Consider the following 27,919-nt stretch of genomic DNA (forward strand, 5'->3'; position numbering starts at 1 on the left):
TCAGCCTAGCACATCCACGTCTACCCAATCCCACTCAATCTTTCTTGTCCACACATCTGTTAGATGTAGACAGTAGACTGTTCTAAATATCCTTATTCTGACAGAAAAAAATTATTCTACTGGCCTAACAACCAGAGTTTTGAACCAGGAATTTGAATCCCGTAATTAAACAAATCTGGAATTTAAAAGAAATAATAAGTGAAATCATGAAACGTGACATATTTATGCAGTCTGGTCTATTTGTGACTCTATCAATTTACTTCCTTGGTTTATGGGCAATTAGGGATAGAGAATAAATGTTGACATAGCCAGTGACATCTACATCCATTAACTGAATGTGGGAAAAAATCTATTCTTTGATTTTTAATGTCATTTCAATCTGGTTCAACTCAATCTTCAGAAATTGCTTTCAACCTTAGTGTTTAAAAATATCTCCTCCAATGTACATTCCTAGCTTGAAGTGTGTAATCACAGAATCTCACTTGGAGTCCGGATACTTTACACCCAATTCTCTGGCTTTAAAAACTTTATACTCATATTCTTTCCCCTTTCATCTAATTCATGCTGCATTTTCTGCCTCCATTTGGGATGTATTTTGGCTACTTCTCATCTTCTAATACTTAAGATGTCTTGTATACATCAACCAATATTTTTCACCTTCTTTCAGGGATAAAAGAAATGTTTACATGCCACTGAATAGAAATATTTAGTATTAATGTTTCCCACAATCCTTTTCTACTGTAGCTGTTGTTCTATTTTATGGGCTCTAATACCTTATTTTTTTAGTTCTGAAAGAAATTATTGACCTTAACCTATTTTTCTTCCTGTGAGATGTTGATACAGCTCAGTACTGAAGCATTTCCTGTTTAGTACAGTACTGTGCAAAAGTCATAGGCACGTGTATATATAGCTAAGGTGCCCAAAACTTTTGCACAGTACTGTGGTAATTTTATGCATTGCACTGTACTGCTGTCACAAAAGAAAAACATGAATTTTATGACATATGTGAGTGATAATAAATCTGATTCATGTATGGGTCTCTATTGTGGACTGAAGAGGGGGAAGGAGGCAGAGAGAGGGGAATCATGGTTGGGAAAAGGGGAAGGGAGAGTGAGGAAGCAGAAAACACCAGAGAGACATTCTGAAATGATCACAAAACTTATTGTTTGGAATCAAATGACCTCACCTGGTGCCTCAGGGCTGGGTGTGCCTGCACCCACACCACACCACCCACCCCCCATCCCTGGCACTCCTTCGCTGCCACCTATCCCACACCCTTCACTTGGCACGTCACCCTCCCAATTCCCGACATCCTTTGCTTCCACCCCCACAGGATTTACAAACTTAACTCTCCGCTCCACGTTGACAGATACAGTATACAATATATAATGTGCTTAAGACTTTTTGCACAGTACTGTATGTATTTGTAATGTAGCCAGAGATTAAGAACTAGACATGACTCATTACAGGGAGTTACATATCTTGAAACAATTTCCTCATGGCACTGTGAACAGATACAGTATATGATAAACACTTAAATACACTGCTCACAGAGCATCATTCAGAAGTCAATTCAGCCAGATCAATTCCTAAAGATCTATTTTAGAGCTGAAGGAACAAATTAATGCACTAAGGTGAGTTATTTTAATGATCGCATGTCAACAGTAATGAATTCATGTAGCACCTTTAAAGTCACCCAATGTCTGAGGGTGAGTTTTATTGACGAAAGATTGGCCAAAGGTTTGGAAGTTAAGGAGCATTTTAAAGGACGGGTAGATTGAAGAAGAGGAGATGAAATAGTTTGGAGTTGATGACTGAGATAACTGCCAGTCATAGATGACAAGTGGCTAGAACGGGAAGATGTTTAGAACTGAGAGCAACAGGCATAAGGAGGCACTCTCTTTCGTAGTTGAATGTAAATATTCTACAATTACTGAAGCAATGTAACTACTCAGAAAGTCAACACTGTCCCTCTATTTACTGCATGGAAAAAGCAAATCACTTTTCTTCTGTGTTCATCATGACAAAACAAAATTGTGAATCAAATTCCTATTCTACAGGAATAATTTCTAATTAAGTACTAGATACTGTGAATGGAGGCTGTGATAAAGTACCCATTCCCTCCCCCCTCCCACTTTTCTTTCTCTGCACATAAGGTGTGGCCCACAGGTCTAACCAGATGCTCAGTTGCCAAAAGATGACGGCATTATAATTGTACTTTGTAAAAGAGCTCAGATTACTCACGTTGGGCAGGAAATCAGTGCTGTACAGGGTAAGCAAGAGAGCTAAGTCCTGGCAATAAGTCGCAAGTGCAAAGTTATTAAATGCAAGGTAGTTCATCTCATTTCTATTGTGTAAGGAGACAGAAATCAAAGCTGAGCCACTAGGTGTCAGGGTTACCCATGCAAGATGAATGAGTGATTCTACAAATGTTAAACCAGGTGTCAGGAAATGTGCAACTCTCTTGAAATTCTCCAGAGGCCTTGATATTGAAACTCCCATCGTGCAAAGCAAAGGCTGGAACATCCCATCATGCGGTACTTCCGTGACACCTTCTGAGCTCCCAATTTCTTAAATATCTAAATTGAATTATTCCCATATTCTGGATCTGAATCTGTTTGAATCTCTTCTAACATTTTATCCATTAGGATTTAGGTGAAGGAAATCAACCCGAGAGAATCCTGAGATTTTACCTACTGCTCTCCGAGTTCCAAATTAAGTTCTATACTTTCTGGCGGCCATAATGCCATTCCTGAGAATCAAAAATATACAGGTATCTAAGCTATGTTATCGGACAACATTTTGAGTTGTTAGCATGCTACAGAAGCTGGCTAGTTCCTTGTTTAATTATACAGGTCAGCCCTATTATTTCAAATCTGAAATTATGACAATTAGTTTTCTGACATTCCCCAAAACCTGATTTCCACTGCTCGCCCTTGTTTTCTCTTTTTGATATTATCTTGCTTAATTTTCTTAAGGGCAGGTAGGAAGATTGTGATCCAATCTCTACCGTTCTTTACCATTTTAAATCTTCATCTACACTGTGATCATTAAAAAGAGCAAGCAATGAATTAGTGTTCATTTCTAGAGGAATAGAATTGAAGGTCAATGAAGTTATGCATCAGATTTTGATTGAACCTTATCTTACCAATATTAAAATGGAAGTTGGTCATTTAGTACAATGAACCCATGTTGCTCCAGGGAAGCAATCACATTAGTCCCATTCCCCATCTCTTTATTTCCTTACAACCCTGTATCACGTTCTCTCTGACATCTGCCCATTAACTCCTCTTTGATTTTTTTTGTCATTAACATACACAAAGGAGTAATTTACTTTTAATGAAACTACCAGTGCATTTTGTAATGTGGAGGGTAATTGGAGCAGTCAGGAAAACCACACAATCATGGAGTGAATGTGTAAACTGTCCTAACGATATCCTAACAAAACCCCCATGGAATTGTGATGTAAGTTAGTATTCCTTCCTCATCACACACCACCAACTTGTGCACAATGAATAATTTGCTTTTATAAAAGAAAAACAATGGAAACATTTGCAGAAATGTTTGTTGGGATGAGATCAGAACTGAAAAATTACATCTACCTGGAAAGATTGAATAGACTGAAGTTCTTTTTTCTAATAAGGATAAAATTAAGAGATAATCATGTAATGGTTTGATGATGCTTGACAGGGCAGTCATAGATGTTTCTACATGCATGACAGACCAGGAACAATGGTCATAAATGAATACACATTAAACAGGGGCAGAAACAACCATATGACTCCTTTTCTGCAGTAAATTCCTGGTTGATCACTTATTTCAACTGTACTATTGTGCCATATCTGTTTTTGTCTTCAAACACAGAGTGTCACTAATAAATCCAAAGTAGGATTCAGGAATAACATGAATAGCTCAGAGCCAAAAACAACTTGAAATAACTGAGGAAGAATGCATAGATGCATTGAAGGGGAGTTCAGATGAGGAAGAAAGGAGTGAAAGAATATATTGCTGGGGTTGAACAAAGAGTGGTGTGAAGTGCTGACCAGTTAGGCAGAATGGACTGTAAATATGATTTACCCTCCCCATGCAAGAGCACGGAAGGGAGATATAGGACCATCAAGCCAGCTCCACTATGTAATGTCATATCTGATATTATGTCCGCATTTCTTCCTGCCCTCCACACCATTCGATTTCCACAGTAAATAAAATCTACTGATTGACCACCCACAGGAACAGCAAGGATCTACAATCCCCAACGTGAAGAAATTTCTCATCTCTAAATGGCTGACACTTATACAGAGAAATTATCAATGGTTCTAGCCCTGCAACTGGGGTAGAGTTTTTCAGCATCCAACTATCAAAACCTTCTCTGATTTTTATGTATTTCAATATTTGTACCTCATCTGAACTCCAGCGAGCCCATAATGTAAACATAGGCCTATACTGTCTCTCATGGGGCAGACTCTTATCGTCAGAGTGACCTACACTCCAGCTATCGATCTAGTGAACCGATATTTAATAGCTCCCAAGATATTTTTTCTTGAACACGTAAAGTAAAACCACACACATATCCGGGCATGGTTTTACCAAAACCTCCATAGAGTTGTTGCAGTGCTTTCTTATTCTTCTATTCCGCACAGCCCCCTCTGTACCTACTTGCAATAAAGGCCAAGTATCATTTGTTTTCAAACTGCAGGCTAACTGTTAATTTTTTATCTCCTATCCTATGGGAGTTTTACTCTCAAGAACTTGGCTAAAAGTAAGAAATTAAAGTCCAGAGTGTACAGTATATACCATTTTATCCACTTGCTTATCTCTTGCAGAACCATCACTGATGGAATGTTAGGTTGAGTTTCAGCTTTCTCTACATTGTTGGGTGAAACTAATTCTGTTACTTTATAGTGTTTTCAGTAGAAGTTGCTGAGTACAGGAGTAGGAAAACAAAGATAATGTCTCAGTGGATTACATGATGGAAATTGGATATAGAGTGTGAAATACAGTTCTTTTGTGTATTCTGGCAACTCAGGGCAATTCATATAATGAATCAAAAACTTTTGTGAAAATGTAATCCCTTCCCCCTACCACCTGCTAGATCCTGGGCAGTGTAATAAATTAAGGCAGGTTACATGGATTAGTGGAATGATTAGCAAAATGATTAGTTGAAGCACATAATTACTTGGAGAAATTGCAACTAGAACAACATCGATGAAGAATTGTTATGATGAAGATACGCTCTGGATTTGTTTTTATATCTTGAATACTAATTAATATATTTACTTTTGAAAAAGACATATCTGTCACATTATTTACTTTTTCAAAACAACAACTTTAAAACTGTGAAAACATGGATGCTGGTGACTCTGTACGTCACAGCTATTTTCATGTGCGTAAATTTGGGAAGTGAAGGATAAAACAATATGGAATTTATAAATGAGGCTGAGGTTCGTCCCAACATTGTTTGATATCTGAATCCAGCAGCTATGTCACTTCAGAAAGAAACAGGAGGTGCACACTAGAGTGAGTCTAATTTCTCCCAAAGCAATGGTACCTTGATGAAGCAAAGACTTTCAAATTTAGGTAAAATTAAAATAAACAAAAGCATTAATAAAGTAAAAATTAATTTTATCCAGCTATTTACTGCCTGAAAGATAAGGGGAAGTGCCTCAGCCAGTTGCAGTTTGGTCCTGGTACCAGCTAGTCTCTGGTTCATCCCACCTTGTAAAACATGTCTCCTTCTTCCATCAGCTTGCTCAAGAGGATGATCATGATGTCCGGTTTTGAGGTGGCCATTGCCCACGTCGCTGGACCTGCAGTGCACAGGATGCATGAGGGGTAAAATACATGTAATGCAAGGGTAGGAATCTATATGAAAAACACCTATAGGTTAATGGAGGTAGAGAACAACTTTCTGAGTTTAGGTATTGTGCCACATGACTATCATTTAAAATAGAGTCAATCTCAATATTGGGTATGCAACCAATACGATATACAAGCCCATTAAAAACAAGTTTAATTACATTTGCTTTTTAGTCATATGAGAACAATTATTGGAGATGAACTTAATTTTGATGCTTCTATATTGTTCAATGTAAATAAATCACTTATTTGATAAAGAGAATTAGTATTTCATAAAAGAACTTAATTATTAGGTATTAGATGCAAATATTGGGATGGTATATTAAACTAAAAAATTGCAACAGTCACTGAACCACAGCTAAACCTCATCCTATCACAAAGAACAAAGGTGTGAAGATTCAGACAATATACATGAGTATTTTTTTTTTAGAGAGTACTATAGTGCCAGTGACTATAACACATCATCCTTGTGAGTAACTTAAAGACTGGTGCAAGTGTCTTCACGTCTGAATGCTTAAAGTTAGTTTAATATAAACACCATTTGAAGTTTGTGCAGTGAAATAATGTTCATTAAAAATGGAAATTAAGATTTTAAGTAAAGGTTTAATTGAAAGCAATTTGGTATTCAGCACAAAGAGATCACTGACAACCAGGGCAGTATTTGCAGAAGGTTCAGGCATAATAAGGCAAAACTTTGACTCAACTTGGTATTCACCTGAATTGGTGAGGCTTGTTATCACTCTTCTGAACATTGATGATGTACATTATGTTATCAATAGATTAAAGGTTTGTTAAAACTGTCCACAAGTCCCACTATTACTGGAAACATCTGAATTAGTCTTATGACAAGTTTATTCTAAAGACTGGATGGAATATTTGATGTGATTAAAAAATATTTACAAGGCCCAAATACCGAAGCATTGGTGCAATTTATAATAATTAAATGAGTAATTGCTCAGTGCTCAAGAGGAAAATCGAGTATAAACATGAGGCAGAAAGGACAAAGAGGACTGTGACACTTGTTAAGTGAAAATACATTGGATTGATTTGTGAAGCCCAATTTAGGAGCAGAATGATATTTAATCACCATTCCATTCCATCAATTAAAATTGGAACAGGAAGCAGCCAAATACAAGTACAACAATTAATCAATTGCATGGCAGGGCATAAGGGAGGCAAGCAGGAGCAAAATCCTCCATCCCAATAAAATGTAAAAAGTGATTCTATGGACCTAGGGAATATTTGTGCCATAACATTACAGACAGGTGGGTGCCTTCCAAAAGCAAGCAGATTTAAAATATACACACTCTTGCTTGAGGAACTGATAGAGGAAGGTAATGACCACAGAATTTCCTGTAATTTTCAAGACAACTGCGTGAACACAACCAAAGATGTTACTTTTAAACTTTGCAAGTTGGTATACGGCTGAAATTCGCTACAGATTCTAAAACACTTGCCATCTCTTTAGCAAAAGAGAAATAATTGGCACCTTGAGAGCAGCTCTTGGAAAGTTTTTCACTGAACAAGAGGAGGAATGACAACACTGCAAAGTCAAATTCTCCCATATAAGCAATGAAGCATTAATAAGGAGCTTTAATGTTAGTTTTAGTGTGAATAAGTCTGTGCTAGAGTACTTTAATGGGCTTTTGAATTCTTGATCCAAGAAAAATTGCATTATTGCTAAGTATGGGTGCAGTATCTTATGTAGCTTGATCTATACTAGGCTCCCCATCTTCCTAATAAAAAAAATTCAGTAAATGAACTCAGGTGATTGAGAAAATTATGGTAAAAATGTTTTCTTTTAAAACCAAGGTATTCCGTTTGAATTTTGACTAACACACCATCACTGTAATTTGTTTCACTAACTTTTTAAATGTTGCAAATAAAATTCACATCATTCTTCTTCCAAGGGTTCTCAATGACTCAGTTACACATAAATGTCTCTGTAATTGTGAATGATTGAGAACCTTTTTTTCATTTTTGTGACAATTCTGAAAGGGATTGTGTTATGTCGTTTGAGTAGATTCTTGGAACAGAAACAGATCTCAAGGATTTGAATCAATGGTTCTTCAGAGCCACATGACAGCTACTGACACAGTTATCAGCAATGCTGCATAAATTAAACTGAATTGAACTAAGCTGGCATCTGGTTTTACGCCTCTAATTGCTGGAGGCATTATAATACGGAAATGTTTTGCAGTTACTGTTCTCAAAGTTCCACGTAGAGGTTGTGAGATAGGAATTAATTTAGACACATGGCATGGCAGGTCTCCATATGCCAACGCCTTCTTCAAGACTGTGCAGAAATAGATTGGTAAGGTGAAGAAACCAATACAAAACCAGCAATAAACAGCGGGGAGAGGAAGTGAGGAACAGGAGAAGGAAGGGTTACTTAAATTTGGGGGATTTTATATGCAGAAGAGGAAGCTACTGTAGTTTATTAAAAACCAGGCAAATCAAAGAGCATTTCCTGATCACCAACTAATGAGCTTCACATCCAATGGATTATTCCTGAAGCACAGTTACTGTAATATTGTTTAATTTGGTGACCAATTTTCAGATAATTAATTTTTGATCAGATTTGTTGAGGCAGAAAAAACATGATAACCATGGCATCAATACGGTGGTTAAAAGGGACTAGGTATATCCATAATGTCCCATTTTCTAGAGATCCAAAGATAATTACTGAGCCATATTTTCGTGTTATTGTTTACCAAATAAGTTGTCCTCTACAACAATCCTATTGGTTGCTTTCATTAGGGATAAAGAAAGAAAAACACATGAAACTTTCATGCTGTCCAGACATAACTGGAAGAGGGCAAAAAAAAATAAATCAAATCATCAGAATGTACCTCGAGGACGACTTGGGAGTGTTTGGCAACCTTTCCAGTGATGAAGAAAAGAGAAAGAAGGAAGGGAAGGGTATTTCAAACGACATGAAGATGAAAAACAGAAAAGAAAGAAAATTGCAGTGAGCAAGCAGCGAAGCCAATGCATCAGCAAATCATTATACAAAAACACAGCACGTAAGAGGTACTGTGTGAAGCCAAGCACACACATAACTGTCTGAAGCACAAACACATAAGCTGACTAAAGCAGACATTAGTCCCAAAGCTGGAAGATTTATTTGATTTGAGGACCTGATTCTCAATAAATACAGTGGTTTCCAGTTAATTGTTCCATCGGTTAATCGGAGCAGCTGCTTATTTGGAACTAATCGAGCAAAAAGCCAGGATTTGGGACACCATGCCACTTAATTGGGATGGAAGACTGTTGCCGAATAGTTTCTAACTGGCATCAGTTGCGTGTGCTTGCATGGCTCTTAGACACTACACTGTGCTTCGAGTGAACAGTCTTTAAATAGCGTCAGTTGCAAGTGTTCAAAAAGCAGCGATTTTTGTCACTGACAGTTGGGAAAAAGTAAGCAGTAGGACAATTCAGCATTGTTTTGTTCACTGCGGTTTGAAGCATTCAGGCTTGGAGATGCCAGAAATGACTACAGGTGAGAATGAAATGATTTCACCACTTCAACAAGTTAGAAATTACGAAGAATTTGAAGGTATCGACAATCATCTTGAATGAAAGTGAAGGTTTGGAGGAAGCAATCATTAACAGCATTGTTTGAAGGCAGTCTATTATCTGCACTGGGTGCCTGTACTGATTTTATTCATTGACAGTCAAAAGAGCATGACAAAAATGAATTCCTCTGTTGATAACTATTAAGAATTAATAGTTATTAAGAATTAAGAATTTATAGTACTGGAGTAGTATTGGCAATGTTCTACTTTGTTCTGTATTTCTTTTAAATACATAATCTGTTACCCAGTTTGTCCTTTTTATACTTTTTTAGCTACTCCCATGAAACTTTGGCTAATTGGTGCAGCTATTTAATTGGGCCAAAATGTACAGGTCCCGGTGTGTCCCAATTAACAGAAATCCACTGTATATGTACTGTATATTTTAAATGCAGATCTTAGCTTTTTAACGTATCTGTACAAATATAGGTAAAGAAGTACATGATAACAGAAATCAGTGTACTAATTATTCACATCCAAAATTTTGGTGTTATAACCTGAGTGATTGAGATTGGAGGTCCCCACACAAATTTCGAACAAGCAGCAATGCTATTGCCTTTCTCTGATCCCACATCCACTTCTATTTTTGGGTTGTACAACTGAACCATTTTACAATAAATATCTATCAAAATCATTTTGGATTTGAAAATGTTACAGAATGGCAGTGAGATCAGATTTATCTCCTTGGGATATAATATTAGTAAGTACACAAGAACACACAGAAATAAAAGAGATGAGTAGATAAAAGAAACCGTGGCTATAGTTTAACAGCTTGATAGTTAGATGGATAACCAGTTCAAACCTATTGTGATCAATAGTAGGATTCCATTATTTAACATCAATAACACAAGCAAAAATATATTTTTCCCATCTGTATGCCCATTCCTACCAAAGAACAAACAAGCAGACAAGTGACAGAATTCATAAATCAAAAATATTCATTTCTAAATAATTTCTTCAAGCCTAAACACCGAGGGAAAGGATTCTCAGTGGTTTTCAGTGTAGAAAGTACTTCATAATGTCATTGTTGAAGATAAAAGATAATTGGAACAACACAAGCTATTTTTGTTAACTTCAAGAAATATATCCATGTTCTCATTTCAATCTCCTGGTGGTCTAATCCAGTTTAATTAAAATTATCTCCTAGGATGGAAATGTTTAATATCTGTCAATTTACAGAGTTTCTAAATATCCTTATGCAATTAACACGAAGAAAGAACAATTGTCTTTGCTTTTATCAAATTCCAACATCAATAAAACATCATCAATATTATGGAAAAATGGATTCAGCTGCATACACTAACAGTAAAATAATAATGTGACATGAAACCTTTCATAACGTATAATTAAGTTTAACCATATTAAGTTAATCTGCTTCTTCAACATATTTGGATGAAACGCCAAGGTTTTGTTGCTTTGTATAGTAAAGTTCATGATCGTGGTTATTAAAATCTTTCTGAGACTGCATCATCATTATTAATGAGAGTGACATCCAGAGCTTGTTCTGTGGTGACACTACAAAATATTCAGCTGTAAAAAGAGCAAAAATCCTGCATTCATTTTCAGGGAGACTTTCACAAACACAACTGTGATTCTTTTCTAATAGCCTGAACGAAAAACATATTGACGCATCTTCATCCAGTTAGAAATAAAATGAAGTTAATTAATGTTTGATACCAACCATTTGTTTATAAGAACAAAAATGAAGCAGGTTGCTGCTTATTAAATATTATTTGTGAACCATAAAAGCACTGTCAAAAATCTGCTTTTACAATACTGGTTAAATGTGCACTAAGTTTGATGAAGCTTGTAAAGAAATATACTTATTTCACATAAATCTGGAAAATAGTTTGAAACGCTGAGTTGCTGAATCGATAAGACACATTAGAATTCAGTGACAGAGACTTGCGGTGAATTATTTTTCTGCCATTAATCAAATACAAAGTTTAATCTCACACATACGTAAGATACTTAGCCCAAGTGCTACATATCATTTTGATCCATGACTGTAATCAACCAGGTAGAGGAATTTCAGATAAATATTCATGGATATTTCACACAAAATAAGCATTCTATTACACACACTGAACTTGTATGCCTTCTGTCATTATAACGTCATTCAGAGCAGAACAGATGAGATCTGAAAATCAACATAATGTAGAATCAAACCTCCATCCATTAACTGTAATATTGTATTTTCATGTATGTAGAAACTACTTGATTATGACACATTCAGTCATGTCCTGTCTAAAGTCTGTAAACACTACCTTTTGACTAATTTTGTTAATTGACTTGAAAGAATCAAAGAGCTAATGAGGAGGGATACCTTATTATTTGCACGTGTGTAAATTATATAGCTGCCGAAGAACCAAAACATAGTTTGTAAATATCATGCTTATTTTCAATGGTGCACCGTGGAGCTTTTGAACACATTTATTCTTCAAATGCTGTGGCTGTATCGTTATTTTAAATAAGATAATTAATAAATTGAGTGGAAAACTTCATGCATCAGCAATGGGTATTTTATCAAATAAGATCAGTGCAACATTAAAAAAGGTGAATTAAAATTATCACAAATGAAGGACAAAAGATTTTCAAAGCAAGTTTGGTTCTACATGACGTAAGTATGTTTGTTTTAAAGCAAAAATTAAAAACTGTATTTTACTCTTTTTGTTCTGTTAGAAGAGGCCAATTCAAGACAAACGTAGCTGGCATAATTCTTATCCAAACAAAAAAACCAGTGCACTTCATTATTTCCAAACAAAAATAACTATGTTGGAAAGTTCTGCTCTGCAATTGGTATTCATAAAGAATAATATTATAATTTCCTATTTTATAAATTATGCAATTAATACTATGTTATTCACTCTACTTTCTAGAAGTGATCCAATCACTTGCCTGCAATTAGCTTCTTTTTAGAATATAATGCAGATCTCCTATCCTGGAATACTATCTAAGGCATCTGAGTGTGAAAAACAACCAGGACAGCAAGTACACCTCATCAAAGTGGTCACTGAAGGCTTATTAGTTGTCAGATGAGCACCTTCCTGCATAGCATGGAATTCAGAGTGGCAAGACTTTATCATAGAAGGCAAACAATCTTAAATTTAAAATATCTTTAGAAAAGCAATAATGTTTCTTCAGCATAGTACTTATAACAAAGGGCAAGTATATCATATATTGGAAAAAGTACTTTTGCTTAGTTTCATCTTAAAATGTTTATTGATGTTGTTCAGAAGTATATTATTTTATAGCTGGTTTAAAGGCAAATTAATTTGCATGGCAGCATCTAACAATTGAAATATGAACACTTATTCTGGTTTCTTTTGGAAACTCCAATGTATATTTGGGAATACAGTTGAGGAAAAAGCCCCATGAAATAACAAATAGGATTTTTAAAATAGTCATCAAATATAAAGCAAGAACATCATGGTGCCTAGAACACATATTCCACATTAAGTTGCTATTTTAGTGGTTAAAAAGCAGAAAGAAAATCATTAGCCATATAAAGTCAGTTTACAAGGATTCTCTAAAATATATAAACAAAAAGGATATTCTAGTTAAAAAGACTGTTTTTTTTAACCTTTTTAAAATACCAATAATTTTAGAGATTGCATCTCCTGTTGGAAAATTGCATTTTTGTGAGAAGATTCAAGAATACATTTCAAAGGTTTTTTCATTAAGAAGATTATTAAAACAGAAATACTTCATTACAAATGATTATTGAAGGAGGACTAATAATTCAAAAAGGAAATGGATAAGCATTTGATGACAGAAGAAAAGGTCTAAGAGAATGACAGAGGTTAGCTCCAGCTGAATACTCGATGGATTGAATGGCGTTTATCTGTAAGTTATATATTTCTATTGAAAAGACCTATTAAGATAAAAAGTCAGAATAATAGAGGAACTATATTTTATGAAAGGCATAATTACTTTAAGATAAAAGTTCAAAAGTGAAGTCCCCAATAAGGTCAGCCAGTGCTATGTTCATTGTAGATCTGTAGATTAAGCTATACTGATGAGATGTACTATACATATGCTCAATTCCTATGTAGGGACATACACCAGAGAAGTAAATATGTTGTTGATATGATTGCAATTTTCATTGTTTGATAAATAAGGGGCAGGTGTACTATTCCACAAGTGCAACTGCACAATTATTAATGGAATTTATGGTTTTGTGGCCAAGTTTGCAGATGATACAAAGATAAGTGGAGGGGCAAGTAGTGTTGAGAAAGCAGGGAGTCTGAAGGAGGACTTAAACAGAGTGGAAGAATGGGCAAAGGAATGGTAGATGGAATATAGTGCAAGGAAGTGCACTTTGGTAGAAGGAATAAAAGCATAGACTATTTTCTAAATGGGGAGCAAATTCAGAAATCAGAGGTGCAAAGGGATTTGGGAGTCCTTGTGCAGGATTCCCTAATGGTTAACTTGCAGACTGAGTCAGTAGAAGGGAAAGCAAATGCAATGTTAGCATTCATTTCAAGAGGACTAGAATATAAAAACAAGGGTGTAATGTTGAGGCTTGATAAGATATTGGTCCAACCACACTTTGAGTATTGCAAGCAAGTTTAGGTCCCTTATCTAAGAAAACATTTGCTGGCATTGGAGAGGGTCCAAAGGAGGTTCACAAGGATGATTCCAGGAATGAAAGGGATAATGCATGAGGAGCTTTGATGTCTCTGAGTTAGTACTTGCTGGAGTTTAGAAGAATGAGGGAATATCTTATTGAAACCTATCAAATATTGAAAGGCCTAGATAGAGTGGACATGAAGAGGATCAACCATGATGGAATAGTGAAGCAGACTCAATGGGCTGAATGGCCTAATTCCAATCCTATGTCTTATGGTCTTATTATACCCAGGAAAAGAAGATGGAAAGCAGTGGGAACTCTAAGGTTAACAGTTGGCAAAATCAGTTTTGGAGATTTCAATTGAACACGTCAAGTCATTACTAAAAGAAAAAAACAAAACGTTGATTCATTAATTGTAAATCAGCTTCGATAAAGCATCCTGAATGTACTATCAAAAAATAACCCTGAACATCAGTATGGACAGCAACAGAAGAGATAAGACCTGCTGCTTTATCTGAAATCACCTCAGTGTTAAATCCAGGCTAAATTTAGTGAGGTTTCTGTCTTCTTACATAGTAACTTGGAGCAAAATTTGTGAAGAATAAGCTTTAAGAAATACCTTTATGCTGAAGAAAATACATAATTTTGTTTAAGTGTACAAAATTTCTTGGATTCAGATTCAAGCAACCCATTGTGGAAAGGCTGCCTAGGACATACATTCAGCTTCATAAGTTAGATCGAATGACTTTCATGTGGAACAACTGTGTATCATTATCAGCAGTTGGAAAATATAAAGATGCAGTATCAGTGTTGAAAGACTAAACATAAATACTTGTCAGAACTGTAATTTAACTATACTTTCTTGAAAAGCTGAAATGGCTGAAATGGAAGTTATACCTCAGACTTCCACTTTCCCTGAGACAGTTTGCACTTCCATACACCATTAAGAATGATGATTCTGCATGACTTTCAATAAGTTTTTCCCAAGTAGGGTCAAAATATGAGTGATTTGGAAAACATGACGCTCTCATCTGTGGGGAAGAAAAGTAACATGTTGGGGATTTTGTAGAGCTGAGCAAGACATAATGAGAAATCGAAAAGATTTACTCTAGACATTGTTTCAAGTTAAACCACACTTGCAAGATGAGGAAATATAGGAGGGATAGACATTTGAGAGCGCTTCTTCATACAGAAAATGATTTATATCTGGAATGGACCTTCAGATGAAGTGCTGAAGGCAAACTTTCTATAGTCATTTAAGGAGAGTTAGATTTTATAGTGTAAGGATACTATAAAAAATGGATTGGCTAGTCTCCTTTTTCTGAGCTTGTTCTAATGCATTTTGTGTAGCTCATGTCATTTCAATTTTATTGAAGTTTAAATAAGACAACGGAAACATGTAATTTTCTTTTTAATCATCTGTACAGTTTAAATCATCACTTCATATTGACCATAAGGCTTTGGAAACAGGAAAAGTTCAGCAGCCCACATCGGATTATGTGGAAGAATGAGTTTTTGCAACTTAAAACATCAAAAATATGAAATATTTGTAGCATCTAGAAGGGTTAAATCTGTGTTCTCTCGCAAAATTTGTTGAAGTTTATGTTTGAGGAACGTGCTACAAGCATAATTTAATTCCAAAAGCATTCCCTGCATTGACAAGATTCTATCAAGCTTTCATTATTTGCATCCTAATCTTGAACTTATGATCCAAAGCGCTGCATATACAATGTATTATGGTCTGAAGCAGAGTCAATGTTGCAATGTAGCATTTTTAGATGGAGCCATCTGTAGCAGTTGTTATGCACGATATTTTGCCAGAGTAGTTTCCTGCAAATACTGACACATTCCTGGCAATTGCTATCCTACTTTGCAAAACACCATGTTAGATACTGCAAGAAAAACAGTGCCATCATTGCAGAAAATGTTTTTATTAGTATACAGCATCAGAGATATTGAGTTAATAAGTCACAAATACATAAACATACAGAAAGCTGATGGCAGAGGGACAGATATCTGACGATCTTGAGGATCAAGCATTCAGAGGAAGTAGCTGATTTCCACCCACATTTACAGCACAGTGCAAAGTATCAGCTGAGATTATACTGAAGGAGTTCATAAGATCAAATAGAGATGTCCAGGCCACATGCAGAAAACCCCACATTTGGGTCACCAGCCCTCAAAAACACAAGAATTCACTTCTATTTCAGAATATATTTCTTTGTTGCCTTGTCATTTGTTTTTTCTAAATTTTGTGAACCCCGGGTCTGGGAAAGGGTAATGCCACATACTGTTACCACGTTGCAAATATACCTTCCATCCAAATAAAGATCTGTTGGCAACAATAAATTAATGGGAACATGGATAAATGCAAATTGCTGGCAATGTTACTATTGAATTTAAAGTTCATGCTTGCCCCTTGACACTGCAATGCAAGCATGCCAGTGAACACATGAAGCGTGGACACTCTTGCTCTGGAATAGTAGCACAGTGTTTGAAAAAGGCCAAAGCACAGACCAACGTTATTGTGATATGAGCTTAAGCTAGCGAACAAAGGTGAAGCAATCTGGGAAGTACAGTGAATTCTGGTTAATCAGGACAGCCTTTGATTTGGGACAACTTTTAAAGAACAGAAACTAATCAAGAAAATAACTGGGATTCCCTTTGTTTATTTGGGACACTATGCTGCTTAATTGGGACAGGAGACTGTTGCCAAACAGTTTCTAACTAGCGTCAGTCACATGCATGTCATGTTGCCATTAGACACTACACGACGGTCAGAGCGAACAGTTTTACATAGCGTTAGTTGTGTGTGTGTGTTCTAAAAGCAGTGATTTTTGTCACTGAAATTTTGTGAGAAATAATCAGTAAGACAATTCTGAAATGTTTTACATATCACAGTTTCAAGGATTCGGGTTTGGAGGTGCCAGAAACAGCCAGGAGTGAAAATGAAACGATTTTACTATTTCAACAAGTTAGGAATAACTTGAAGATACCTTGAATGTTACAACGAAAATGAAGATTTGGAGGATGCAAGTGTCTAAAGCATTGTTTGAAGGCAGTCCGATATCTGCACTAGGTGTTTGCGCTGATTTTGTTCACTTACAGTCAATCAAAAGAACACAGCAGATGAATTCCTCCATCGATAACTAACACAGAATGAACACAGTTTTATAGTATTGTAAAAGTATTGGTAGTGTTCTAATTTGTTCTGCATTTCATTTAAATACATAAATTGTTACTCAGTTAAAAGGTAGTCTGTCTTTCTTATACCTTTTAAATATTTCCATGAAACTTTAGCTAATTGGTGCAGCTGCTTAATTGGGCCAAAATGTACAGGTCCTGATGTGTCCCAATTAACCAGAATCCACTGTATTATCATTTGAAGAATGGTGCTTCCTTAACTTTCTTCAAACTAATGATAAATTCAAATTCACAGTGAAGTAATATATTTATTTTGGATATTAAAAAACTAGAGTCATTCCAAATCAATGTTTCTGTGTCAGATTTCTTGTTAAGTTTCACTTATTATAGGTGATAAATACAGCAAAATGTTTTAAAGTTAAATATATTCTCTTCAGATTGAAACTCTAACAACATAAAAAATCAACATCCTTTTTAGTTTTCATCTGATTAGACAATACTAAATATAGATATTAAATGATCTAAAGTTTTGAGAATGTAATTTCTAATGGTTTCAGCAATTCATGAACTGTCACTTTCTGAGTCTACCAGTTTCTCCCATTCTTAGAGCCAGGTGGTGTTTATATTGTTTCCAATATAAATGCAACAGTAAAACAAAGTCTCCCTTGGATATGGTGAATTTGCATTACATATTCTAAATTCTCATCCAGATTAAACATTCGCTGCCACCCTACATTTTGAGTGTCCATTCGCTTAGCCTCACTGGTAACTTCAGTCACCCTTTCCTAATGATAACATGTATGGAACTTCATTGCACTAAGATTCTTACTGAGATACTTTCATGCAGCTCTGTGAAGGATTTTTATTTGATGACCAAGGGTGGTGAATAGATGGGAGCAAATATTTGAGGATATTTCAAAGGAGTTACTTAAAAACTGGAAAATGAAAGCTCTGTGACTAGTGGACATGTATCCATCACTTTTCATCTTCCAGTAGAGATATGCAGTATTTCTGAATAGCAGAGGTTCATTGGACCCGACTGTCATAATTCATGAATAGCTTTTATAGGCTCATGCTTTCTACACAGATTTATTGATCCAATAATCCCAATTATATTCATCTATGTGTCAGATTATTTGCTATACATTTCAAGTTTAATCCAACTTCCTAGCTTTAAATTCACAAATATAATCCTCTTCAGAACCATCTGGAATATTACATCCAACTACTTTCATGGTGAGCAGTGCTGAATACAGTGACTTTAAGGTCAATGCACTGTATGCTGTGGTAAACTGCATGAAATCAAATCTTAATTTAGTGTGGAAGATATTACTCTCATGGGTTACTGCAAATCTGACAGCAAAGGCTAAATACATCATTTCCATATTTATGTTCTCAACATAGCAAAGCAATCCATGAATAGTACATTGGTGGTGTTTGGATATATGATATTTAAATATAATCAGTCACTCTCATACAAAAGTGAACACAAATTCACTTTGTACTTCAAAGGAGAATGCCAAACCTAGCCTTTTGCTTTAATGAAAAGCATATCTACTCCAAACAGTCTACTGGCACTCACTGCAGGGAGGACGGACTGTCTCTAAAAGGCCTACCTATCTTGGCTCCTTTCTTCAGAAGGGTGACCACCACTGCTGCATTGCGGCACCCCACTGCTCTGTCCAAAGGTCTCATACCGCTGTAGTCCACATGCTCAATCATTGCTCCATGGTCCACAAGGTACTGCACCTGTCACCAAGTTTAAGACATACATACATCAAGGGATTAAATATCTTAGTGACCATAATTTATATTAGATCTATGATTGATCATCTTAATCAAGAATGGCAGAAACGTAGTTTGATAGACAACAGTTTGGTCTGGGCAAAATGGAGAATTGCCAAGAAATTGCATCAGTTACTACGTAACTGTGTTTCTTGTTTGAAAACTGACTTTATCTGGAGTGAAGTGTGATTATGACCATTTCCAGGTGACTTTCAATTAGTCTGGAAATTCGGCCATCACTTCCTAGACTAATTTCACTTATGAGCATTGAATGCAGTTTCCTTGTCAGAGAGTACTGACATAATGTTACAGTTCTTTGGAGCATTGTTGGGGAAGTAAACCAATTGTCCAAGCAGTGACCAGCGTTGGGCTCTCCCTGAGAGGTAGGTTTTAATTCAGAAACACTGGATTAGGACCCTATGACAAGTCCTATGCTTTTTATCCTTTATGGGCCTCTCTCCACACAGAATCCTATCCATTATTCTCTCTACTGCTCCCATCCTCTTTGCCAAGAACGAGACACTTATCCTCTGAAGATCACAACTTCCTCAATAACTGAATCCCCTGAGGACCCAATGCCTTCATCATCCGATGATTTTATTTCACCATCATTTCTGACTATCAAGAGTCAAGCCTCAAGTCATCAACAATTGAAAAACACATCTCCACCCATTCATCTGATTCAAGATGAGCACGCCATTCCCAATGGACCGGATCAATGCACCGACCTTCCCTGCAGATCACCTCCTTCCAGGTCATAACTTCTTGTGGACTTTTCAACAAGGCTCCAAAGCATTCTGAAGACTTCCTCTTTACTTCTGATACTCCTGACAGATAATTCCTCTCCCATTCCTAACCGGCGCCTTGATCCTCAGACTATAGACATCTCCCCACTTTCTCTCTTGGAATTCACAGTGGGGATGGTATATTGAAAATGGTTATTGACATTGTACTATAATGACTGTCGAAGTATATAGCAGATCAGCCTGAAATCATCGCGAGCAATCACTTGTTTGGCTGAGATGGCGCGAGATTCAAAAAGAGCTCACGGCCCTTTCAAGACTTTTTGGCAGGCTGCAATCATTGCGAGCAGTCACTTGTTTGGCTGAGGCAGCGCGAGGTTTAAAAAGAGCTCAGGGCCTTTGGGACTTATTGGCAGGCTGCAATCATCGCGAGCAATCACTTGTCTGGCTGAGGTGACCCGAGGATTGAAAAGAGCTTGGGGTCTTTTGGGACTTTTTGGCGGGCAGCAATCATTGCGAGCAGTCACTTGTTTAGCTGAGGCGGCGTGAGGTTTCAAAAGACCTCAGGACCTTTTGGGAGTTTTTGGCGGGCTGCAATAATCGCGAGCAGTCGATGTTTAGCTGAGGCGGCGCGAGATTTAAAAGGTGCTCGGGGCTTTTCGGGACCTTTTGGCAGGCTGCAATCATCGCAAGCAATCGCTTGTTTGGCTGAGGCGGCGCAATGTTTAAAAAGAGCTCAGGGCCTTCTGGGACTTTTCGGCGGACAGCAATCATTGCGAGCAGTCACTTGTTTGGCTGAGGCAGAGCTACATTTAAAAAGAGCTCGGGGTCTTTCGGAAATTTTCGGCGGGCTACAATCATAATGACTTCTTAGGCAAACAGCAAGGTCCAATAAAAAGAAGCGAGGTGTAAGCAGAGCAGCCATTGTGGGAGTGGATGGTGTTTAAGTCATCAAGCTTGGCTCAAAAGGCTTGGGTGAGAACAGGCAGAGGCTCTAGGTAAGGTTTTTTTTTCTCCTCCTTTGTCTATAGCTAGTACTGTGACAATGGGTCTAGGGTTAATGTATCTTCTTTGGGTGAGCTGTGGGAACTCTGGAAGACCTCCAGTCTCCCTGATAACAACATCTGCACAAAGTATATCGAGTTGCAGCTCCTTAGAGACCGTGTTAAAGAACTGGAGCTGCAGCTCACTGACCTTCAGCTCATACGGGAAACTGAAGAAGTAATAGATAGGAGCTACAGGGAGGTAGTCACCCCTAAGTTGCAGGAAGCTGGAACCTGGATGACTGTCGGGAGAGGGAAAAGGAATAGGCAGCCAGTGCTGAGTACTCCTGTGGCCATTCCCCTCAATAAGTATACCGCTTTGGATACCGTTGGGGTGACATCCTACCAGGGGAAAGCCACAGCGACTGGGTCTCTGGCACTGAGTCTGGCTCTGTGGCTCAGAAGGGAAAGGGAGAGAAGAGGAATGTAGTAGTGATAGGGGATTCCGTAGTTAGAGGAACAGAAAGGAGATCCTGTGGACGTGAAAGAGCAGTCAGATGGTATGTTGCCTCCCAGGTGCCAGGGTCAGGGACACTTCGAATCGGGTTCATGGCGTTCTAAAATGGAAAGGTGAGCAGCTGGAAGTCGTGGTACATATTGCTCCCAACTGCACAGGTGGGAGGAAAAGGGAGGAGGTCCTCAAGAAAGAATATTAGGGAGTTAGATAGAAAGCTGATAAGCAGGACCTCTAGGATAGTAATCTCTAGATTACTGCTTGTGTCACATACCAGTGAGGGTAAGAATAGGATGACTTGCAGATGAATGCATGGCTGAGGAATAGTGCAGGGGGCAGGGCTTCAGATTTCTGGATCATTGGGATCTCTTACAGGGAAAGTATGATCTATACAAAAAGGACCGATATCCTTGCAGGCAGGTTTGGTAGTACTGTTAGGGAGGGTTTAAACTAACTTGAGGGGGGGGGGTGGGAACAAGAGTGATAGGGCTGAGGATGGGGCAGTTGGTATATAAGTGGATGCAGTGTGTGGTGAGATAGTGAAGAAGGACAGGCAGATGACTGGGCAAATTTGCAGTCAGTGGGATGAGTTGAAATGTAAATATGGAGGCAAAATCTAAAAGGGTGATGAATATAGGACTGAAGGTGTTATATTTGAATGTAAGCAGTATATGGAATAAGGTAGTTGATCTTGTAAGTGCAGTTAGAGATCAGCAGGTATGATGTTGTGAGCATCACTGAGTCACAGCTGATAGTTGGGAGCTAAACATCCAAGGATACCCATTGTATTGAAAGGACAGAAAGGTCGGGAGAGTGGGTGGGGTGGCTCCATTAGTAAGAAATAAAATCAAGTCCTTAGAAAAAGCTGACATAGGATCAGAAGATGAAGAATTCTTGTGGGTAGAGTTAAGAAACTGCATGGATAAGAAGACCCCAATGGGAGTTATATACAGGCCTCCGAAAAGTAGCCAGGATGTGGGCTACAAATTACACAGGAGGTAGAAAAGGCATGCAAAAAGGACAATGTTATAATAGGCATGAGAATTTAAGTATGCAGGTAGATTGCAAAAATCAGGTTGTTGCTGGATCCCAAGAGAGGGAATTTGTAGAATGCCTAAGACATTGCTTTTTAGAGCAGCTTGTGGTTGAGCCCACTCGGGAAAAGGCTATTCTGAACTGGATGTTGTGTAATGAACCAGATTGTATTAGGGGGCTTAAGGCAAAGAAACTCCAAGGAGGCAGTGATCATAATATGAGAGAATTCACCTTGCAGTCTGAGAGGGAGAGGCTGAAGTCAGATATAACTGTATTACTGTGGAGTAAAGGGAATTACAAAGATATGAGAAAGGAGCTGGCCAGAGTTGGTTGGAAGGGGACAATAGCAATGATGATGGCAGAACAGCAATGGCTGGAATTTCTGGGAGCAATTCAGAATGCAGAGGATAGATACATACCAAAGATGAAGTAGTATTCTAAAGGGAGGATGATGCTACCACAGCTGACAAGGGAAATGAAAGACAGCATAAAAGCAAAAGAATGGGCATATAACGTAGCAAAAATTGGTAAGAAGTTAGAGGATTGAGAACCTTTCACAAACCAACTAAAAAATCAATAAGGAGAGAAAAACTGAAATATGAAGATAATCTAGCCAAGAATATAAAAGAGGATACCAAAAACTTTTTTCAGATATACAGTACTGTGCAAAGGTCTAAGGCACATGTAAAAAAAAATGAAAAATTTCTAAAGATCAAAAAAATTACTATAAAAAGCAATACATAGTGAAAAAACTAAATCAAATCAATATTTGGTTGACCACCCTTTGTCTTTAAAACTGCATCAATTCTCTCAAGTACACTGTTGTGCAGTTTTACAAGAAAATCAACTGGTAGGGCGTTCCAAGCATCTTGGAGAACTTGCCACAGTTCTTCTACAGACTTTGGCTGTCTCGCTTGCTTCTGTCTCTCCAGGTAATCCCACACAGCCTCGAAGATGTTGAGATCAGGGATCTGTGGAGGCCATACCTTCTGAAACCGCAGAAAAAATCTAGGGTGCCGAAGACTTTTGTACAGTACTGTATAAAGAGTAAAAAAGAGGCGAGAGTGGATATCGGACCACTGGAAAATTATGCTGGAGAGACAGTAGTGGGGAACAAAGAAATGACGGATGAACTTAATATGCATTTTGCGTCAGTCTTTACTATAGAAGACACTGTAGATGCCAGAAATTCGAGAGTGTCAGGGGTCAGAAGTGAGTGTAGTTGCTTTACTAAGGAGATGGTGCTTGGAAAGCTGAAAGGTCTGAAAGTAGATAAGTCACCTGGACCAGATGGACTAGATTCTGGAATAGCTCTGGAGGACTGGCAAATTACTCCACTCTTTAAGAAGGGAGGAAGGGAAGGAGAAGAAAAGAAATTATTGGCCAGTTAGCCTGACCTCAGTTGGGAGAATGTTGGAACCCATTACTGAGCATGAGGTTTCGGAAGCACATGATAGAATAAGCCAAAGTCAGAATGGCTTCCTTAAAGGAAAATCTTGCCTGACAAATATGTTGGAATTCCTTGACGAATTAACAGGCAGGATAAACAATGGAGTGTCTGTGGATGTTGTGTATTTAGATTTTCAGAGGGCCTTTGACAAACGTGCCACATATGAGGTTAACAAGATAAGAGCCCATGGTATTACAAGAAAGATACTAGCATGGATAGAAGATTGGCTGACTAGCAGAATGTAAAGAGTGGGAATAATGGGGATCTTTTCTGGTTGGCTGCCAGTAACTAGTGTTTCTCTGGGATTGGTGTTGGGACTGCTTCTTTTCACATTATATGTCAATAAATTGGACGACAGAATTGATACTTGTGGCCAAGTTTGTGGACAATATGAAGATAGGTGGTGGGGCGGATAGTGCTGAAGAAGCAGGGAGTCTGTAGAGGCACTTTCACAGACTGGGAGAATGAGCAAAGAAGTGGCAGATGGAATATAGTATAGCAAAGTTTCTGGATGTGCACGTGGACGTGGACGTACAAGGCATAGGCTATTTTCTAAGTGGGGAGAAAATTCAAAAATCAGAGGTACAAAGGGAGTTGGGAGTTCTCATGCACGATTCTCTAAAGGCTAACTTGCAGGTTGAGTCCATTGTGAGGAAATCAAATGCAAAGTTAGCATTCATTTTGAGAGGACTAGAATATGAAAGCAAGGAGGTACTGTTGAGCTTTATAAGGCATTGCTCAGACTGCTCCGAGTATTGTGAGCAGTCTTGGGCCCTTCATCTAAGAAAGTATGAGCTGGCATTCGAAAGGGTCCAGAGGTGGTTCACGGGAATGATTCCAGGAATGAAACAGTTAACATATGAGGCGTGTTTGATGGCTCTGGGTCTGTACTCACTGGAGTTCAGAAGAATGTGAGAGGATTTCATTGAAACCTATCAAATATTGAAAGGCCTAGACAGATTAGTTGTGGAGAAGACATTTCCTATAGTGGTCTTATTGTCCAGGACCAGCGGGCACAGCCTCAGAATAGAAGGACGTCCATTTTGAATAAAGATGAGGAGGGATTTCTTTAGCCAGAGGGTGGTGAATCTGAAATTTGTTGCCACAGGTGGCTGTGGAGGCCAAGTCACCAGGTATATTTAAAGTGGTAGTTGATAGATTCTTGATTAGTAAGGGTGTCAAAGATTATGGGGAGAAGACAGGAAAATAGGTTTGAGAGGGATGATAAATCAGTCATGATGGAACGGCAGAGCAGACTTGATGGGCCAAATGGCCTACTTCTCTCTCCCATGTGTTATGGTCTAAAATAGTGAAAATCAGTTTGGGGTAAGGGGTAAGCAATTAGAAGGAATTTGAGAAGGAACTTTATTTACCTAGAGGACAGTTGGAATCTGGAATGCACAGTTTGAGTTGGTGGTGGAGGTAGGTTCTCTCATAACATTTAAGTAGTACTTAGACAAGCACTTAAATCACCAAGATAGAATGGGCTACAGATTAAGTGCTACTAAACAAGATGGTGACTTAAGAGCTGACATGAATACAGTGGGACAAAGGGCCTGCTTCTGTGCTATATTGCTCTATAATTTGATATTTTTCATAATTTTGCTATAGAACACAGAACAGTACAGGACAGGAACAGGTCCTTTGGATCATGATGTTGTGCTGAACTAATTAAGCTAATGATGTCTAATTACACTAATCCATTCTGTCTGCACATGGTCCATATCTCTTCATTTTCTGCATATATTTCTGCCTGTTCAAAGAGCCTCTGAAATTCCACTATCGTATCTGCCTCTATCACCAGCCCTGGCAGAGCAATCCAGGCATCCATCAATTCCTGTGTAAAAGACATCTGCAGCACATCTCCTTTGAAACTTTCTCCCTCTCACTTTAAATGCATGCCCTCTAGTATTAGTCATTTCACCTCTCTCTATCTATGCCTCTCATAATCTTATTAACTTCTGTCATATCTCTCCTCAGCCTCTGCCGTTTCAGAGAAAACAACTCTAGTTTGTCCAGCCTCTCAGTTTAGCACCTGCCCTCTAATCCAGGCAGCACCCTGGTAAAGCTCTTCAGCACCCTCTCCAAAGCCTCCGTAGTCTTCCTATAATGAGCAACCAGAACTGAATGCAAAACTCCTGATGCAGCCTAATCAGTTTTATAAAGCTGCAACATAACTTGCTGACTCTTGAATTCAGTTCCTCAACTGATAAAGGCAAGCATACCATATGCATTCTTCAGCACCCTATCAATTTCTGAAGCCACTTTCAGGGAGCTACGGCCTTGCCCCCCAGGATCTATCTGTATATCAATGCTGTTAAGGGTCCTAGCATGCGTAATTTTTTTTCTTGTAATGCATAGGTATGAATACAAAACCACTTTAGCAAAGTCTTTGAAAAGGGCCCTCTTTGTAAGACTAAATAATATGGGATCCAGGGAGAGCTAGCCAATTGAATACAAAATTGGTTCAGTGCTAGGACACAGAGGATGGCAGTGGAGGGTTGCTTTTCCAGATTGGGGGCCTGTGAGCAGTGATGTGCCACAGGGATCCTTGCCAAATCCCCTCTTAGTTTGTCATCTATATTAACAAGTTAGATGAGAATGTAGGTGGCATGGTTATTAAGTTTGTGGATGACACCAAAATTGGTGGTACAGTGGACAATGAAGAAGGTTATCTAAGATTACAGCAAGATTTAGAACTTGGAAAGTGGGCCAAGGAATGGCAGATGGAATTCAACTTGAACAAGTGAAAGTGTTGCATTTTCAAAAGTTAAACCAGGGCAAGACCTGCATGGTATATGGCTGGGCCTTGGAGAGTGTTGTAGAACAGAGAGACCTCGGAGTACAAGTACAGTGGATTCCAGTTAATTGGGCCATTGCTTAATTGGGGTAGCCACTTATTTGGGACAACTCTTAAAGAACAAAAAACTCATTGAGAAAATAGCTGGGATTCCCTTCATTGATTTGGGATGCTATGCTGCTTAATTGGAATGGGAGGCAGTTGCCGAACAGTTTCTAACTGGCGTCAGTTGCGTGCACTTGCGTGGCTCTTAGACACTACACCGTGCTTCGAGTGAGCAGTCTTTAAACAGCGTCAGTTGCATGTTTGTGTTCAAAAAGCAGCGATTTTGATACTTGGCAAGAAATAAGTAGTAAGGCAATTCAGAACTGTTTTGCTCACTGCGGTTTCAAGCATTCAGGCTTGGAGATGCAAGAAACGAGCGGGAGTGAAAATGATTTCACTACTTCAGCAAGTTAGGAACTACAAAGAATTTGAAGATATTGGCAATCACCTTGAATGTTACAATGAAAATGAAGATTTTTGCAACAGTTTCTATCTAGCGTCAGTTGCATGCACCTAAATGGCCGTTAGACACTACACCGTGCTTAGAGAAAATGGTTTTCAAATAGCATCAGTTACATGTGCTTGTGTTACATTATTCATTTGGGCCGACAGACACCAAATTGAAAAGCAGTGACTTTTGATACTACTTCCTGCAGGAAGGCAATGAAGGCAGTACATTATCTGCACTAGATGCCTGTGCTGATTTTATTCATTTACAGTCAATCAAAAAAAGATGGCAGCGTACACTAGATGAATTCCTCTGTCGATAACTATTAGGAACTAATACACAGTATTATAGCACTGTAGTAATATTGGTTGGGGTGGTGGGAGATACGTCTCTATCAAAGGAGGTGTAAAGCACTCCTGGCCTCTGCTAGCCTGCAGGCCACCCTTGGGGAAGGTGTAGCACTTGCTTAGCCTCCCGATCAGGGTCACATGCAGCCATGGGAGCAGGTGGTGGATGGTCCTATGAGCAGCTGGTGCATATCACAAGTCCTGGTTATGAGACCACTGAAATCAGGCAGACAATCTCTGAAGAGTATTGACAATGGCTAGGGTCGCCAGCCTTGTAAAGACACTGTCCAGAAGAAGGCAATGACAAACCTCTTCTGTAGAAAAATTTGCCAAGAACAATCATGGTCAAGACCATGATCACTCACGTCATACGACAAGGCACATAGTGGTGATGAAGAGTTCTAATTTATTATGTATTTCATTTAAATACATAATTTATTCCTCCGTTAAGTAGTAGTTTGTCTTTTTTAAACTATTTTCATGAAACTTTGGCTAAATAGGACAGTTGCTTAATTGGGCCAAATCATACTGGTCCCAATGTGTGCCAATTAACAGGAATCCACTGTACATACGTCCCTGAAAGTGGCAACACAGGTTAGACAGGGTGATGAAAAAGACATA

General features: G+C 38.1%; 1 protein-coding gene across 5 annotated transcripts in view; it reads right to left on the reverse strand.

The window, feature by feature from the left end:
• The window catches only part of LOC140191404 (protein TANC2-like), a 745,351-nt gene that overhangs the window by 18,222 nt on the left and 699,210 nt on the right, over positions 1-27,919 (reverse strand). For all 5 annotated transcript variants that reach the window (XM_072248798.1, XM_072248801.1, XM_072248797.1 and 2 more), the window contains 2 exons: positions 18,765-18,897; positions 5,716-5,807 (listed from right to left, as the gene is read on the reverse strand). In XM_072248798.1, the coding sequence (XP_072104899.1) occupies positions 5,716-5,807; positions 18,765-18,897 (225 nt within the window). The remainder of the gene's footprint in view (positions 1-5,715; positions 5,808-18,764; positions 18,898-27,919) is intronic.

This window comes from Mobula birostris, chromosome X (assembly GCF_030028105.1).
Source record: "Mobula birostris isolate sMobBir1 chromosome X, sMobBir1.hap1, whole genome shotgun sequence".
In the NCBI taxonomy this organism is placed as follows: Eukaryota; Metazoa; Chordata; class Chondrichthyes; order Myliobatiformes; family Myliobatidae; genus Mobula; species Mobula birostris.